The sequence below is a fragment of the Ursus maritimus genome, unplaced genomic scaffold (assembly GCF_017311325.1).
Source record: "Ursus maritimus isolate PB19 unplaced genomic scaffold, ASM1731132v1 scaffold_2, whole genome shotgun sequence".
Taxonomy (NCBI): Eukaryota; Metazoa; Chordata; class Mammalia; order Carnivora; family Ursidae; genus Ursus; species Ursus maritimus.
The window spans coordinates 8594331-8612567 of NW_024424452.1; the positions used below are offsets into that span (position 1 = coordinate 8594331).

Genomic DNA, 18237 nt, shown 5'->3' on the forward strand with positions numbered 1-18237 from the left:
CCCTGGGGCTTTTCTTTCCTGTTCCTCCCTCTCCCTCCCCAGCGCCCCAGTCTTCTCCTTCTGGGACCATGCCGTTCAGCTCCGGGGGACTCTGGGACACACTGAGCGAGCCGAGGCTCGAACTGAGATCACCGTCTGAGGACGCTCCGGCTTTCAGCCCACCTCCGATGCTTGGCGTTAGGGGTGGTTTTGCCTTGCACGTTGACGATGGTCTTTGAGACAAAGGCTAACGGACTTGAATACAGTCACTGAGGGGACATGGGGACGGGGGTTGATCTCTCACCTCTTAAGCTGTTTGGGGTTTTCTCAGTGGCATACCCTGAAATGGAATACATTTGGGGAGCCGTTGGTTTGCTTTCTCCAGCACCTTGGAAGCCTCCTTCTCTTGCAACTCCTGTTTCCTCACCTGGACGCTTGATCGGTCATTGCGTGAGGATGAATCAGCCGTTTGAGGGCTGCCAGTCTCTTTCCCCACATTCCACTTCCTCGAGCCCAGTTCACCCTAAACGCATCGCTGTCCACATCCAGTGGGGCCCCCTCTCACCTTGAAATAGACATGGAAACAGACTCAGAAGTGGGAGACGTTTCTTCCTGCCGAATCTGCCAAGTACTCAAGCACATTGCCACTTGTATGGGATCGTTCTGTATTTGTAATTAATGGAATAACCCAGCTGCCATTACAACGCTGCTTTTTTTGATATCTCTGTTCTGTGGCCTTCTGTCGGAGCTCTTCAGTACAGAGGCAGCATAATTAGGCAGTCACCTGCGTTTCACTTGCTCAAGCACAGAAAATCATGCTACCAATAGCTTCAATTTAAAATGGGTATTTATAAGAAAGGCTGGCTAAAGGAATGCCAATCTCCCATTGGGAGAAACTGTATTTTCTAAAGATGAGTACTTCCCACTGGGGGCTGGGGGTGTGTTAGAATCACCTGGGGGGCTGTCTCCAAACCACATGCCTCCCCCGCTCTCTGTCCTGCTCCCCCCCCCCACCATCTCCTATAGTCCTGATCGGTCCCGTTGACCCACCGTAGAGCACGCTGTGTCCCTCAGAGGGTTGGGCCAGGGAAAACACTAATAATCACTTCTCTAGCTTCACTCAGTGTCTTTGTTTCTGGATGCTGGCTCTTCAATACGTAGGTTCCCTCACCCAGCAGCGGATTTACCCTGCAGGGAGGCTGCCTTCAATTCAGTTAAATTCAACAAGCGTCTTACCGTCGTCTCAGGCTCACCACACAAGCGGCCGTGGTGATGATCGTGGTCTCTCGGAGGAGGTCACTGAGGTTAGAGAGGCCTGTGCGTGTCCCTCCGCTGTGCCTGTCCGCCAGCAGGAAAGACTTACCCTGGGTCGCACAAACGAGCCCGAATGTCCAAAGTCCCAGTAGCAGGGAGCCTGGGGCCGGGCCTCCCCCAGCCTTGTGCTGGCTGGGTCTCAAAGACGTTGTGAGCACAGATTCAGGGAGAGGAAGGAGTAAGGCTTCCGTGGGGAGGAGGAGGGCGAAGGTGGCCCCTGGGGCAGGAAGCAGAGGCCATCTGCCCGGCCACCATGGTGAGGCCCCGGGGAAGACCACCCTGCAATCAATCTCAGAAAAACTGAGGGGCTCCAAGCCACAGGCCTCGAAGTCCGCGTGAGGATGGAGGCGGGAGCAGGAGACGGCAAGTGAACTTCTCCAGAGCGGCTGTAAACCAGGGCGTTACTAGAAGTGCTTTCAGGAGCTGATTACTTGTGGGAATCTGTGAGGAGTCCTTTTGGAAAGACACACATGTCCCTGGTCACCTTGAATCAGATCCGAGTGTTTCACCTGCGGGCAGTGCCCCGGTGGCCCGAGCATTGAGCATGGACCCTCCTGTGATGGCACCATTCCACGAGAAGGAGTTGGCTGCCTGGGTCACACCTGGATCACAGCTCGAGGAAATCAGAAGTGACCTCTGATAGGGCTGCCTTCCTGGGGATCCCCATTCACGGTCCGGGGTCACACTTTTCCAGCCTGCAGTGAGCCCTCCGGGATAACTGTCCCTCCCCCGCCACAGTCTGGCCACATGTGCACAGGGCCCACCTGGGGCCCCTGGGCTTCCCCCGCCCCCAACACACGCCCGGCATCAGTAGATCCTAAATTTACGTGCCTGCTACCTCTCGCCAAGGAACCCTGGAGACCAGATGAGTTTCCCGTGCAGGTGAAGGGAGGCGCATGCAGCCGCAGCCAGGACCTCAGAGATGGTGTGTCAACCCGAGGGGCGGGGCCTCAGACCCACACCCCACACCCCACCCCCCATCCCGGACCCGGGAGCCCGGTCACCCACCGCTGCCCCTAGCCTGAGCTGTTGGGCTTCAGAGAGCACTGCTGGCTCACAAAGCCTGGCTCTGACCATCTGGAGGGAAAGACTGAGGCATCTGCACATGGCAGTGGGGTCACCTCCCCAGCCCTCTGTCTGTTTGGTGGTATAGATGAGTCACTGCTCTGCCCCCGGCTGTGCCACCCAGAAGAAAGGCCTTTCCAAGGGTCTCCACATCGGTCTTCCTGCCAGGGGTCCTGTGAGTTGGTAGCCCTAGAACATTTTAAGAACTTCATAGGGATCATTCTTCCGGCAACTGAAGATCCTTTCGACAACACCTGCTGAGCTCCCGGGACCACATGTGTGCTCCGTGTTACTAAATGGATGGGACTTGCATCCTGCGACCGTCCTGTCGGAGGGGCTCTGGCAGCCTGCATTTGTCCTGCATGTCCTCACCGCTGGCCTTTGAGAACCCGCGTTCTTACTCCCCCCATTGTCCAGAGGAGGAGCGTGAGGCCCAACAGGCTAAGCCCATTGGGAAGCAGAGAACCTCATAAACAGAGCCCTGGATTTAGAGCTGGAGAGCCGCTTCCAACATCCTACAGTCCTACTCGATACCACCCCCCCAGGGATAAAGTCCAAATAACACCAGTAGCGGCAACCACCCCCCATCTCCAGAGTGCTTTGCCGCGCGTTCAGTGAGCATTATTCTATCCGGACCTCACCAAAGTACTACCGTGGGTACCGTTATCCCCATTTTACAGATGAATAAACTGAGACTCGGAGAAGTTCAGTGTCTTGTTCAAGGTCACCCTGCAGCTAAGTGGCAGAGCCGGGCCTTGGCTGATCTGTCAGGCTCCGGAGCCCAGGCCTCCAGCAAGCAGCTGGCTTGGCCTCCGCACGTGAGCATCGTCAGTTCCTCCTGGAATTGCAGGGGGAAGCTGAGTGGGGGCGGCCTCTGCTCGAACACGATTTGATCGTAGAGTTCAGTGATTGATCTTCTTTCCTGTGGGCACACAGCCACGTCCGCAGAAGGGGCACAGCGGTTAAGTGAGATCGTGTTGGGGCCATAGAACCCAGCACCGAATCTGGCCCAGCCAAGGAGCACTCGTGAAATCTGGGAGGAGCCTTTCTCCCCAGAGGGCATCGGACGGAGCACCTGTTAACCTTTCCAGATTGAGAGTTTTTAAAACTAGACTTTTCAGGCACCCAGAAAGGAGTCTCTGGTCAAAGACCCAAGCAGAAGACAGAGTGTGGCTCTGGGAAGTCACACTCCCCAGAGACTGGTGAGGACAGGCTCACAGGTCCGGACAGGCTATGTCAGGCAGCCCTGTCAGGGCTGGTTCTTCTGCCCAAAGAAACATGTCAGAGGTTTACAGAAGCGGGCTTGGGTTCTTCTTGATTAAGCTGCCCCGGGTAGGTGGCTGAAATTTCAGCAGACAATTCAGTCCTCAGTGAAAACTGTCACGTCCGACCACGTGACATGACTCCAGTCCTAAAACCTTCTAATTAGGGCCCATCACGGGCCTGCAAAGCCGTGCTCCCTGGGAGACTTGGCAGTGACGACAGCCCCACATCAAAGCCCCGTGGTGTCACATCCACACCAGGACCTGGCCCTGTGCTCCGTCCCCCGACCCTTTGAGGTCATTGCTGCCCTTCTGTATCTCACAGATGAAACACTGATTACCGTCCCCCAAGGTGTCCCGCTCATAAGTGACGGACTGACTCCAGGTTCAGTGCCCTGCTGGCTTCTGAAGTGCTCCACATTTGCCCCTCTCGCTGCGCTTTCTGCTGTCTCTCTCGTGTTCACTGAACACGAGCAAGTTTTACGCATGTTCCACATCCAGCGTCCGTGAAGTCCACAGCCTTGAAGGTACTTGCAGCCAAGGGTCTTTTGTCTGGGAGGGCTGGCACACGCCTGTAGGGAGAATGAAGTAATTGCTTCTCCGAGAGCACCTTCGAAGAATCTTTTTTTGGAAAATGAGTGCATGCTACCTCCCCCCCCTCCCCGTTTGATCATGATGAGAAGCCGTCATGATATATACAATTGGCAAGAGGTCATAAAAAGGAACTAGGGCAGAGCACTCGTACATGGTGGAAATACGCACAAGAAACTGCCAGCAAAGGCGATAGGAAAAGATGAGCTAAATGAGTTGAGTTTACAGAACACCTGAATTCTTGAACAGCAAGCAAGTTGAGATTCAGGTGAGCATCAAGCCTGATGGGCCAGGTGGGCATCTCCCCACACTCTAGAACATTCTCAGTGGGCCTTAAACTGTGGCTATAGCCACGGCTGGCCAAGCAGAACCTAAAAAGGCAACTGGGAACGCTGTGGATTCGGGACCTGGAATTTGTTCACCCCAGGCCTGGAAACGTGCTAAATGGTCAGCCATCCCCCGCCCACCCCCCACCCCGCTGGGTCTCTGTGTTTTATGTGAGGCTGCCTTATTCCCTGCCGCTTTGCGGGAGGTCGAAAGCAAACCAAACACCCTCACAGAGGGGAGCGTCCTCTGCTGACCACCCAAAGCCAAAGGCCCCTCCTGGCAGGAAAGCCCTGCAGAGCTCTGCACAATCCAGCCACACGAGCGCCGCGGGAGCTCCCGGAGCATCGGCATGGCCGGTACGTGTCGTCCCTTTCCCCCTCTGAAGGGCACTCGAGGGCCAGGGAGACGACTGTGCCCTGCCTTGGCCCTGCCGTCCAGGCTCCCTGCAAGCGCCCTCCCGCGGGACTCAGACGAAAAGACCACACAGCTCGACGGGCCTCCGCTCCTAAAATGCCCATGTCGGGGGGGGGGGCAGATCTGGAGATGCAAATGCTTTTTCCCTGATGCCCATCTGATGCCAACACTCAGCGACAAAGGGCCTGTACCTCTTGTTAGCAGGGTCCCACCAAAGATGTTGACAACTGACTGCACATGTCCGCTAGCCTAACATAGCTCGCGAAAAGCCGCACGCTGATGTGGAAGTGCCGAGAACTTCTCTCCGTTCTGTTTGCCATTTCGTGGTATTTCATACAAAGTGGCCTTTTCCCATCCTGTTTCCCACTTTCATAAAGCTCTGTTCTACTTAAGTTTTATGTTACGCCTTATATTACCGCGTGCGTGTGCGTGCGTGTGTGCACACATTCACTCTTGCCCGCACCCACTCACACACACGCTCGCGCCGGACCAGAAGTGCAAAGGCCAAGAACGTGACCCCGCACATTGGCACCATTCCCTTCGACACGTTTGCGTTGCCTCTCAGGGACAGCTGGAAGTTTTCTAGGGACTGTCGTCAGCAAAGGCTGTCCAAGTGCCATAGCAGGACATGGTGAACTGGGTGGTTTAAACAGAAAACGTGTATTTCTCACAGTTCTGGAGGCTGGCAAATTCCGTGTCTGCTGAAGCCTCCCTTTCTGATTCACGGACCAGCATCTGTCTTCCCGCCATGTCCGCACACACTGGGGCAAGGGAGCTCCGCGGGGTCTCCTGGACGAGGACACTAATCTCATCCATGGGGCTCCCCCCTGGTGCCCCAGTCGCCCCCAAAGTCCCTGCCTCCTAACGCCATCACCCTGGGGGTTGGGATGCAACACTACGGATTGGGGGTGGGGGGGGACACAAACATTTGCTTCCTAGCCAGGTCCCTCAACCTGTTTCAGACACAGCCACTAATAAAATTCCTCTGTTTTCAGCAACTGGAAGAAAAACTCAAAGGACAGGCTGACTATGAAGAAGTGAAGAAAGAACTAAAGTAAGTGTGGAGATGCCGGCACGGCCCCCCGCAAGCCAGGGCTTGCTGGCAACTTCTGCTGAGGAAACGCTGTGCCAGGGACCGGGTGGCCACGGGCCCTCGCTCTGGGCCTTGGCGGCCGCTGCATCACCAGGCCATGTCCCGGGCTGCCCAGAGCCGTGGGCGTGTGCACTCAGGCCTGTGCCTGAGCTCTTTGGACGTACTCTAAGACGCCGTGCATGTAAAGTATGCCAGTATGCACAGAATCGGGGGACACGTTGCCCCGATGGAAATTACGAAATACGAGCTTTTGTTCCGGCGGGAAGGAGGAGCAGAGCAGGGAAATGTTTTGTCTTGGGTTTTGGGTTTTTTTTTTTTTTTTTAAGATTTTACTTATTTATTTGAGGGTCGGGGGGTGAGAGGGGCAGAGGGAGAGGGAGAAGCAGACTCCCCATCTGAGCAGGGAGCCCGACGCGGGGCTCAATCTCAGGACCCCAGGACCTGAGCCAAAGGCAGACGCTTAACCAACTGAGCCACCCAGGAGCCCCCAGGGAAGTGTTTTCCAGTTGGAAGAGTACGTGTGGGCTCACAACCTCCCTGACCACCTTCAGACCCCAGGACTCTCTTCTTTCAACTTCCGGTTTCCCATCCAGAGGCAACAGCTGGAGGCCTGTCACGCCTCCGGTGCTGATGCGAACATTCTCAAGCAGAAGTCCTCCCGTCATGCCCGGCCTTCAGCCTTGCCCTGTTGCCTCAAACTCCCTCCCCCAAGGCTGCCCCCAGCCCTCCTGGAGCTCATGGGCGGCCCTGCCTCTATGGCTTGGCTCTCAAACACGGCAGACGGTCCCCGGGCCCTGCAGGCCTGTGTTCTCGGCTGCTGCAGGAACGGGGTCCTTCTGCTCCCCCCTGTTGGGCCCCAGCCCCTCCGCAGACGTCCCCTTGGCCTGAGACTCCCTGCTCTGGTCTTGGCATCTCCCTCCCATCTCTCCAGGCTGACCCCCTACTCGCTACCCCGGCTCCCTTCCTACTCCCCTGCTATCCCATCAGCCCCCCACACACACACTTTTAATTTCTCCTTTTAAAATAAGCCTACACCCACTCACCATGCGGTTCTTTGTATTCTCAATTCCATTCCCTCGGGTTTGCTGAAAAAGCCCCCCGGGAAGGCCTCTTCGACCTTCCCGCCCCCGGGGCCCATCGTCCTCCCTCGGTCATGATCTGCTCTAGCCTCACTGGCGACTTGCCTCCAAGTGGCTCTTCAGCCCCGGTGCCTAGCGGCCCAGCGTGTGTCTGCCTGAACAGTCTTGCCCCCTCTGGCCGCGGACAGCCTTGGAGCACCTCCTTGGACACCCCCTATACCCACCTACGGCAGGTCCAGCCTCCCCTCTAACAGCCTTGGGGCGTGTTTTATTCACCTGTCCGACCTTCTGTATCTGCCTCTCCTGTCCCCATCGTCCTTCCTTCCTCTCTTCCTCCCGCTCAGGAGAAAACGTGTGCCTTTTAGTGCTGAGTCAGAGAAACTCTGATGTGAAGGCCTCCGCTCCCAGCCCCCTCCTGTCCACGCAGTTCAGTTCCCCATGTCCTCTTGGCTCACCTCTGTTCCCGCATGTGACATGGTCAGGTCCATTCCTTCCCACGCAGCCGTTGCACACTGGCCAGCGTCTTCCTCCCTGAACTGTGCCCACATTCCTAGTGGCCCTTTCTGCTCCACGTGCACACCGCGCCCCCCCACCAGCCCCAGGTCGGCATCTGAAGGCCCCACTCGGGTGGCTTTTCTGCTAAAATACGTTCCTGCCCTCCCGCTTCCAGACACATGCCCCACCTCCCATCCCATCTCTGCCCCCGGGCCCCCTGCCCACCTCGGTGGTCTGTAAAATGCCCTGCTCCTTCCAGGCCCTTCTCAGACACTGACTCCTTCTGAGACAGACCCCGTCTCCAACCCGAGGAGATTTCTGCTGCCAAGGGCGCCCATCAGGTGTTCTCTCTCGAGTGCTATTCGGATTTTGTCGTCTACCTGTGACAGCCTGTGGGGTTTGCAAGGGTGAGGGGCAGAGCAGCTCTGATTCTCCGAGTGCCAGGCACCCAGTAGGACATCGGTAAAGATCTGGGGAACAAACGAACAGATGCTGGTGTGTTGGGTGTAAGCTTACGGGCTCACTTTAGTCTTTTGTTACCCGATCCTAAAGAAGATCTCAGACAAGAATATAGCCGCAAACAGGACGGCCGTAAAAAAAGGACAAGTTCCAGACCGCTCGTCACTTCTCTCCCGGCTGACGCAATGCGGCCCCGAGTTCTTACGATTTTCAATAGCTCACCATAAAATAAAATTATGAGGTTCCTCCCCTCTCCCCCTACCCCAGCTGCTCTTTCGTTCCTGTGCTGTTAGTCTGTGTGACTCGGGCCACTACGAAGATAAAACCGCAGATAAACTAAGCCATCAGCTCCTTACTAACCGCCACGGGGGCTGCAAGCGTGGTCTCCCAGGACCCTGGGCATTTTTCCCCCCGGGACTCTGCTCTCTTCATGACACTTCTGCGGAACTTAAAGATTGCAGAGGCCGAAGTCATGGCTGCGAGAAGGCTGGAAGAGCACAAGTGGCCCGGTGCTGGGGACCACAGCCACTCTCGCTTGCCTTCCCAAGCTTCTGGGGCCATGCGGACTCACTGTCCTTCCCTCCCAGAGAGCCTCACAGAAAGGAAGGAATGTCCCTTTGAAAGGAATGCTACAAACTGTGGTTCTGGGCCCCTGAACTCACTCGGCTCTCTCGGACTTGTGGAAACAGGTTGGGACCGAAGTGATTTCAGCGATAAGGAGAACAAAGGAGAAATAGTCCTGCTCCCCCGCAGCGCCTGGGGCTGCCCAGCAGGTCTGTGGCCAGCCTTTGAGCCGTGCAATTTGGAACCTCGCTTTTTGCCTATTTTCCCAGGTCCCCGCGTGCCAGCCACCAAGTGAGCGTCTGGCCCCGGGGGACAGGTGGGAGGGATGAGGCTTCTCTCTCTGGCTTCCTTCTTACAACTTTTTCATTCCCTGTAAGCTTCACAAATACATTCCGCTTGCAACAATGTTACGTCTGTGTTCAACTTTAAAATTATACTCCGAACAGCCCTGGTGTGATTCCATATGGAATGATTTACATGCTGGGCAAGAAACTTTTGCTGGCCAACTGCTAGTTGAATAGTTATTCTAGAGACACTATCAGATTATCATGCTGCCAGGGAGGTTGTTAAAGCTGTCAGTTGCTCCGTTCCTGGAGTGCAGGAAAGTGTGATGTTAGTGTTCATTAGTGTGGCCGTTATCGAAGGTAGGAGTGGGGAATAACCGCTCTGTCTTGCTCTCCACAGCATTCTGAAATCCATGGAGTTTGCACCGTCCGAGGGCTCTGGGACACAGGTATGCACTCTCGTTTGCTGTCGGTGTGCGTGAGGGCCAGCTCGCCGTGGTCACTGTCCGTCCCCGGGCAAGCCTCACGCTCTCGAAGTTTCTGTGAAACCTCCTGCCTACAGCTGACGAGTCCTTTCCCGGGAACCTTAAACAAGTTCAAGCACATTATCTTTAATTAAAAAGAGGCAAGAAGAGAAAAGTCAGTGTTTTCCAGACGGGGAGCTCAGTTCACATGACGTGATTTCACTTGGGCGGGCACTAAGAACGTGGATAAGACCACTTGTAGATTGTGTCAGAGACCAGCCCCAAACAGACTGGCTTAGGAACTCTCTTTGGCTGCTGCCTCACATGGAGAAAGGGCGGGGCAAAATGACCGTGGCGCCGGGTCACCCGGTGGCCAGGTAGAATTTTTTTTTTTTTAAAGATTTTATTTATTTATTTATTTGACAGAGATAGAGACAGCCAGCGAGAGAGGGAACACAAGCAGGGGGAGTGGGAGAGGAAGAAGCAGGCTCATAGTGGAGGAGCCTGACGTGGGGCTCGATGCCATAACGCCGGGATCACGCCCTGAGCCGAAGGCAGACGCTTTAACCGCTGTGCCACCCAGGCGCCCTGGCCAGGTAGAATTCTAAGGCATCAAATGGGATCCCGCTGCTGATGCCCAGACGGCAGCTGACTGTGGCTGGGCAGCCAGTCCTCGCAGAGGAGGCACGGGTATAGACGCCTGGAACTTGGGGACGGCATAGAGAATAATGAATTGTCTAGAAGCCACATGGGTCTAAAAGAAGAACAGCTGCCGCTGGAATGCATTCTTTTGGAAAGGAACCCGAGTGCTGTCCACGTGCGTGGGAGCATCTTCAGAGGAAGGCAGCTTTCTGTAACGCAGAGGGGTCCGAGAGCAGGGTGCACAAGCCGTGGGCGCAGGGGTTGCGGGCCCTGGCGGCCCTGGGGAGCGGGAGGGGGGCCGGCCCCGCAGTGAGCCCTGCTCTGCCTCATCTAGGACGCATCCAAGCCCCTGGAGGTGCTGCTGCTGGAGAAGAACCGCTCGCTGCAGTCCGAGAATGCCGCGCTGCGCATCTCCAACAGCGACCTGAGCGGTAGGTTGACAAGGGTCTCGCGTGCCGCGCTCGGTCCCCTCCGGGGGCCGAGGAAGAGGAAGGTGAACCGTGAGTCTGGGCCGATGCATGACGGGAACATCAGCGGTTGATGACAGCCTTGACTAATGAGCGCTTGGTCTCCTCCTGGTCCTCCTCACGGCTCCTCCCCTCCCCCGCCCCGCTTACCGATGCGCACGGCGAGCGCGCGGCCGCAGCGCACCTGCGGAGGTCAGTTAGGGCCGGCGTTGCAGGAGAGGCCAGGAGGGACACTCGGAGGATGGTGGCCTCTGTGGTCCGTTCCAGTCGTGCGCCTCTGTCTTGTGGTGTTTCCGGGGCTGCCTCCAGCCTCAGTGCAGCTTTTCTTCCTTTTGTCAGGTTTTCCTTGGGAGCGCATCCCCCATCCTTAGCCTTTCTTTGCTCGTCCCAAAATGGTGGCGTCACTGACTGCTTCTGGTTTTGGCAGCTGGTAAACCGTTTAACAGTGTCTCGGGCTCCGATGATATTTCATTCTTAAAATGTGCGTGCCTTCGATCGAGTGGACTTGGTGCAGTGCGTTCGCCTCAGAGCACGTGGTGTGAGAACCTGTTGGTCCCAAAATGTCAGTGTTTGCTGCTTCTCAGGTGGGGCCCTTCTGGTAATAGCTCGAATGCTAGCGGCCCGATAAGAGGCCCCGCGACCTGTCGACTCTTTCCTGTGTGTGGTACCGGCTCCTTGCCACTGTAGGGGTTTGAATCTGTGTCGAGGGGACTCTCCAGGCTGCAACGTACAAGAAAGGTGCAAACATGAAATGCATGTTGCTTGTTTCGGGGGGCCTCGTTTGGCTAATTTAAAAATTCAATTGAAAAACAAACCAACACACCTCATTGGCCCTTGGAAAATCTGCACTTTTTTTTTTTCCCTTTTGTGGGGCAAACTTGGCATTTTGGTCTTGGTTTTTTTTCCCTTTTGAATCCCCCATAATGCATTATGTTTGCCCTTCCTTGTAGGGTCAGCCAGGAGAAAAGGGAAAGACCAGCCTGAGAGTCGGCGTCCTGGACCTTTGCCGGCCTCCCCTCCTCCTCAGTTGTCCCGCAACACGGGGGAGCAGGCTTCCAATACTAATGGTACACACCAGTTCTCACCAGCGGGGTTAACGCAAGACTTTTTCAGCTCATCCCTGGCAAGCCCCAGCCTACCCCTGGCTTCTACGGGAAAATTTGCACTAAACTCTCTCCTCCAACGACAGCTAATGCAGTCCTTCTACTCCAAGGCCATGCAGGAAGCAGGAAGCACAAGCATGATTTTTTCAACAGGTCCATACAGCACAAACTCCATATCTTCCCAAAGTCCATTACAACAGAGCCCAGATGTAAATGGCATGGCCCCGTCTCCCAGCCAGTCAGAAAGTGCTGGGAGTGCCTCCGAGGGCGAGGAGATAGACACGGCAGAAATCGCCCGGCAGGTGAAGGAACAGCTGATCAAGCACAATATCGGACAGCGCATTTTCGGACACTATGTCTTGGGACTGTCTCAAGGGTCCGTGAGCGAGATTCTGGCCCGGCCCAAGCCATGGAACAAACTGACCGTTCGCGGCAAGGAGCCCTTTCACAAGATGAAGCAGTTCCTCTCAGACGAGCAGAACATCTTGGCTCTTCGCAGCATCCAAGGCAGACAAAGAGGTGAGAGGCTTTCGGGGGCTGGCGCCAGCGTGTGAGCCCGTGAAGGTTGTGTGTGAGTGTGTGTGTGTGCGCGCGACGAAACACCTGTGCATCACATCGGGTAAAGTGCTCTTGAGTTCTGCCATCTCCAGGGTCCGAGGGTCGGCTGGCGGGAGCTGGAGCCCATAGATTGGGGGGGTCTGGCCTCTGACACTCGCTCAGCGCCTCGCATGTAACACACTCAGAACCTCGGTCCCACGTACCAACTCGGACGGAGTTACCCCCTGTACAGGGTCCCGACGTGTGTAACGTCCAGGGGTCCGAGGGGCAGTGGTTGCTGGCCTCACATGAGGGGAGCCCTCAGGCAGCGTCCAGCCCTAGAGCCACAGCCGCAGCCCCGGGGCTCGGGCCCGGGGAGGGCGTATCAGTCCCGTGTCCTCCCCTGTTCCCCACGCGCACGAGGGAGCGTGTCCTGACGCCGGCTTCCCTCCCGGTGTTAGCTTCTGTGAGCGATTTGCGCAGCCCAATGAGCAAAACACGCCTGCCTTGAGTGAGATACGTGGAAGTTTTAGTGAAACACCCTTCCTACCCTACCCTCCACAAAAAGACGAAAAGTCCATTCGCATCCCTGATTGAAAGAATCCCTTCCCACTTGAACGACGGGATCATTCTGCTAAACCAGTGGTGGTAGAGAGGGGTGAATCTTATCAGACGCGTTTGAAACACGACAAACGGAGAAGGGAGACGTTTCGAACAGCGTCGATTTGCACAAAGCACATCGAGCTTTCTATGGCGATGTTAACTGAAATGGACTGTCTTTGGATGATTAATGTGAGCTTTGTTCCGGGGGCTGGTGGGCGATGCGCTTGGTGGCAGGCGGTGCTCCCTCCGTTTGACCCTCATGGCACTGGTGCCGTGGGCCACTCCTTAGGTCTGTCTGATCCTCCGCAGCAGAGCCATGGCCTCTGCAGGCCGGCTGGCCAGGGAAGGGCCTCTCAGAAGTTTCTAGTCACTCCCGAGTTGCACAGGAAGCCCTGAGCCCTTTCTGTAGTGACAGGCGGCTCAGATTTCATGTCACACAGCCCATATCGTCAACACCACCATCCCCCTGATTGTTTTGTTCTTACCACACTTGTTTTTCAACAGAGAATCCAGGCCAGAGCCTGAACAGACTATTTCAGGAAGTACCGAAACGAAGAAATGGGTCCGAAGGTATGTTGCAGGCAGGTGTTTTTCTTTGCAGTTAGTAAAACCTAGGAAGCAGCATGTCCTTAGCTGTGCATTTGGGTTAAAACTGTGCAGTGTGATTCTGGCCTGGAACCTGATGGAAAAACAGCTAGTAAGTATAAAACAAAGCACGGGCTCAAATACGCACAGTCCCTTCCTCCCGAGCTGCCCGCACTCTACCGGGTGCAGAAGAGGCGAGGAGAGAAAGCGCCCCAAAGAATCAGCCCCCAGGTGCCATCCCAACCCCCCTTCAGGTTCAAATTACACCGCACCCCCCCCCTTTTCTCAGAAGCGGGCAAGAGCGTAACGAACGCGTCGCTCTGAGAAAAATCAGGTGGCTGAGTCAGATGACATACTGCTGCTTCCTTGTACTTCCTTTTAAGTCTGAACTATGTTAAAGGTGCTACGGAGTGGACAAATCCCAGCAAATTCCAAACGTAATCCCTTCTCCTGTGGGCCCCCCGCGCTCCTTGGTGCTGCATCTTTAAAGGGGCTTGGCCCCCGCGGTCTGCTTGTTTCGCGATGGTTTGGTGTGGCGGTGCCTACTTAGGAAGGTAGCGGAGAATTAAAATACGATATGTGGAAGGCTTCCAGAAAGATCCGCGGCCAGCCCCCGGGCCACAGTAGCTTCCGTGCGTCCATGCAGGGGGGCTACTCTGCAGAGCGCCACCATGTGACCGAAAGACTGAAGTCTTGTCCTGGAGGGAGCTCTGCAGGCTACTCGCCTTGTTCATAAATTTTTAAAAGACAGCATGTGATCAGAAAGGCAAAACGTGAAGCCTTCATCCTCTTCACCTTGTATGTGCCAATGACTGATAGGTAATCCGCCTCGACCCTTCACCCATTGTTGCTTTTTGGGGACACCAGCGTCCAACAGACGCGCAGAACCCCGAGCACAGTCCCAGGCCAAAGCAGATTTTCGGAGTTGCTTTTAAACGATTCGCAAACACCACTGCCCTTTTGAGGCCTTCATCTGGTCGTGTACTGGAATAGGTGACCTGCTCTCCCTGGTCCCGCCCCACGGGTGCCGGCCAGTTGGGGTAACTGTGAGAGCTTGTCCCGCTGGCCAGATGACCCTGACCACCAGGTAGATTTCGCAGGAAGCCTTTCCTGCCCCGGGGCCGCAGTGCCTGCTGTGAAGTCGCACGCACGGCAGGTACGGGTCAACGGGAGGCCACGGCCTGCCTCCGTCACCGTCACCGGCCTCAACTCGGGAGCTATTGACCAGAATGACCTCTTTGTGCAGCACTGATTTGTGTGTGTGTGTGTGTGTTTCACGTGTGGGTTTGATGTCATTGGTGTGGCTTCTCCCTGCAGGTAACATCACGACCCGGATCCGAGCCTCCGATACCGGATCCGATGAAGCAATCAAGTCCATCCTGGAACAAGCCAAAAGGGAGCTGCAGGTGCAGAAAACTGGTACGGAATCCACCTCTTTGACCACTGTCTTCCAGGCTTAATTAGAAGAATTGTCATGAGTGTTCTGGTTAGTGGTAATTAACATTAAAAAAAAAAAAGCCCCACACAATAGGACGTATGTTTTCAAGCGTGCCGGCAAGTGCAGGAGGGAGCAGGTCTGCATGATCTCTATTTTGCTAATAGTTAACCAGTCTTTTTATCACGTCATGGCCTAGCATTGACTCAAGAAGGTCCCCTGGCCTAGACTGGCCTTGACTTACGTGGACAAGTAGCGTGTATCGGATTTCCCTTTTCAAATGCCGTACGGGCTTTGTCACTTGCATGTGTCCTTGACCAAACCCTGAAGAAGAATGGGTGCAGAATCGATGCTAAGCTGCTTCACGGAACGAACGTTGCCAGGGAGGAGCGGGAACTGTGCCGTCAGGCGGTCTCAGGAATCGGCCCTCGGAGCTCCCGGAGAGCTGCCTCGTCTGACGGGAGAGCGCTCCCACGCTCCAGCCTCTCTCTGGCTGCGTGTGACTGCGAGGCACAGCGGCTGTAGGTTCAGCTCAGACCTGCTGCTGGAGAGGAGGCCGAGTGCCTGAGTTCTCTTGCTCTGGGGTTCAGCATATGGGCACACACCTGCCCTGTCCCCGTGAAGCCCCCGCTCTGCAGAGCCGCTCCCCCGCGGGCCTGGTGACGGGGCTCCCACCAGGCCTGGCTGCAGGCCACCACTCGGTCCCTCCCCTGGTCGCCAGGCCCTCTCCCCAGGCCCACCCCACTCCGACATGACTCATTCAGTGGTGAGCTCGGAGCTGCCTCCTGGGAACCAGGCCCGGGCTTGGCATTTTTACCTTTACTGTCCTGTTTAAACTAGGTCCTCGCCCTTGCCCTGAAAGATAGGTATTGTTATCCTACTGCTGGTTCTCGAACTCAGGCTCCAAGTGAAACAGTGTGCCCAGATTTATTAAATGGCAGGTCCTGGGTGGAAACACGGGTCTCTCAGCTCTTGTCCCAGCATCTGTCCCTGCCCTGCCACCATCTGCCTCCTTACAGGGACCCCCAGAGCGGTGGGAGGGAGACCGTCCTGTGAGGCCTCAAGCCCGACACCGGGGGGGCCTTCCATGTGGTGTAGTTCCTCTTCTCAAGACCAGAGTTGACGTGTAAGGCAGCCCCTCCTCTGGGTGACTGAACAACCAGCAGAGTTGGCCGGGCCCCCTGACAGGGTGGGAGGCAGCCCTGAGTTAGGAGCAGAACGGCCTAGTCTCTCCTGCAGAGCAGTGGTGGGTCTGCCTGCCGTCGAGGGTGCTGTGGGGCTCGTGTGAGTCCGCAAAGGAGGGCCTTCGGTCACCCCGTGAAATCGAGTCCTTGAGAGGCCTAAAAGGTTGTCCCTCGTGTTCGAAGCATTTTCCAGCCTCGTTTAAAGTGGATAAAGAGCTGGCTCCCGTGATTCCCTGCCCCAGACCTGAAGCAGTCTAAGAGCTGGAGCCGCCTACAGGGGCCTTCAGCCCAGCGCTCTTCAGCCAGGGCCTTGCTCCACGGTCACCCGGGAGTTGGTCAAAGCAGCCCCGCACCTGCCACTCCGCGGCTGGGGCCTGGGCAGGTGCATTTTAACAAGCCCAGCAGGTTCTTCTGGGGCACAGCCCTCGTTAAGAGTCCTCGATCTAGCCCATCAGCTGTCCCACGCTCACAGACGGAAATCCTGAGGCCTAGCGGTGCCCTCTGCGACTCCCCCAAGGTGGCAGCCCTGGGTTCCCGGACCAGGGCCTAGCCCCTGTCCCCCCATCGTGGGGCTCACTGTGGCTCGCCACACCCCAGTCACCTGCGCAGGGGGAAGTAAATGTGAGCCAGCCCAAACACGGCCGTGTATCCCTGGAGACTCCAGTCTCACGCTGCAACCGCTCACAGAAATGATGTTGCCGAAGGTTGACGAAACCACTACAGTTTTGGAATTTAGCACACGAGAACGTTGTTCAGAAATCCTCAGGGATGGGGCACCTGGGTGGCACAGCGGTTAAGCGTCTGCCTTCAGCTCAGGGCGTGATCCCGGCGATCCGGGATCGAGCCCCACATCAGGCTCTTCCGCTATGAGCCTGCTTCTTCCTCGCCCACTCCCCCTGCTTGTGTTCCCTCTCTCGCTGGCTGTCTCTATCTCTGTTGAATAAATAAATAAAATCTTTAAAAAAAAAAAAAAAAAAAAAAAAGAAATCCTCAGGGATGGTGGCACGTCCCTGAGTGTTTGCCCACTTCCCCCTCCCCCACACTCGGAGATAAGGAACGCTTTCATATGGTGTGAAGTAAGGGCCAGCGGATCTCCGAGCGGTGGCGTTAGTCCGTCTGTCCCTGCCCAGACAGGATGCACGCGGGGTCCACCGACGGAGGAAACGTTGGCAGAGTAGAGCAGCTTGGTTCTCCCCGAGAATCGGCATTTTGTGGGAGGCCAGGTTAGAAGGAAGCGGAGGGAAAGCGGCGTGTTCCAGCCGAAGTGGGGGGGCCGTCACCATCTCACGTCTGTGTTTGCCCCGTGCAGCAGAGCCGGCCCAGCCTTCGTCCACGTCCAGCAGCGGGAGCTCCGACGACGCCATCCGCTCCATCCTGCAGCAGGCCCGCCGCGAAATGGAGGCCCAGCAGGCCGCCCTCGACCCCGCCTTAAAGCCCGCGCCACTGTCCCAGGCTGACATTGCCATCCTGACCCCCAAGTTGATACCCTCCTCGCCCATGTCGTCCGTGTCCAGCTACCCTCCGCTCGCTCTCTCCTTGAAGAAGCCCCCCTCCGCCCCCGATGCCAGCGCCTCCGCTCTGCCCAACCCCCCGGCCCTCAAAAAGGAGTCCCAGGACGTGCCCGGGCTGGACCTCCAGGGAGCGGCCGAGTCTGCACAGGGGGTCCTGAGACACGTGAAGAGCGAGCTGGGCCGCAGCGGCGTGTGGAAGGACCACTGGTGGAGCACCGTCCAGCCGGAGAGGAAGAGCGCCGTGCCCCCCGAGGACACCAAGGCGGAGGAAGCCAGCAGCGCCAAGGAGAAAGGTGGCGGCAGCCAGCCACGGGCCGAGCGCAGCCAGCTCCAGGGACCCTCGTCGTCGGAGTACTGGAAGGAGTGGCCCAGCGCCGAGTCGCCGTACTCCCAGAGCTCGGAGCTGAGCCTAACCGGAGCCAGCCGCAGCGAGACGCCCCAGAACAGCCCCCTGCCCTCCTCCCCGATCGTGCCCCTGTCCAAGCCCACCAAGCCCTCGGTCCCTCCGCTGACCCCAGAGCAATACGAGATCTACATGTACCAGGAAGTGGACACCATCGAGCTCACCCGGCAGGTGAAAGAGAAGTTGGCCAAGAACGGCATCTGTCAAAGGATCTTCGGGGAGAAGGTAAGGGGTTGGATTCGGGGGCCTGTCTTCTCCCATCTCCCTGGAGGACGTGGCCGTCGCCCCTTTAGTGAGCCACAGAGCAGAAAGTGTTGCCCATCCCCAAACTTCTGGAGAGGCTGGCCAGTGAATGTTCCATCTGCTGCGTCCCTATC

The 18237-nt window shown here is 56.7% G+C and overlaps 1 protein-coding gene across 1 annotated transcript in view; it reads left to right on the forward strand.

Moving 5' to 3' along the window:
* Positions 1-18237, forward strand: part of CUX1 (cut like homeobox 1) — a 357827-nt gene that overhangs the window by 276052 nt on the left and 63538 nt on the right. Inside the window, 3 exon segments of the mRNA XM_040634894.1 lie at positions 5948-6006; positions 9327-9375; positions 10367-10463. Of these exon segments, the coding sequence (XP_040490828.1) occupies positions 5948-6006; positions 9327-9375; positions 10367-10463 (205 nt within the window).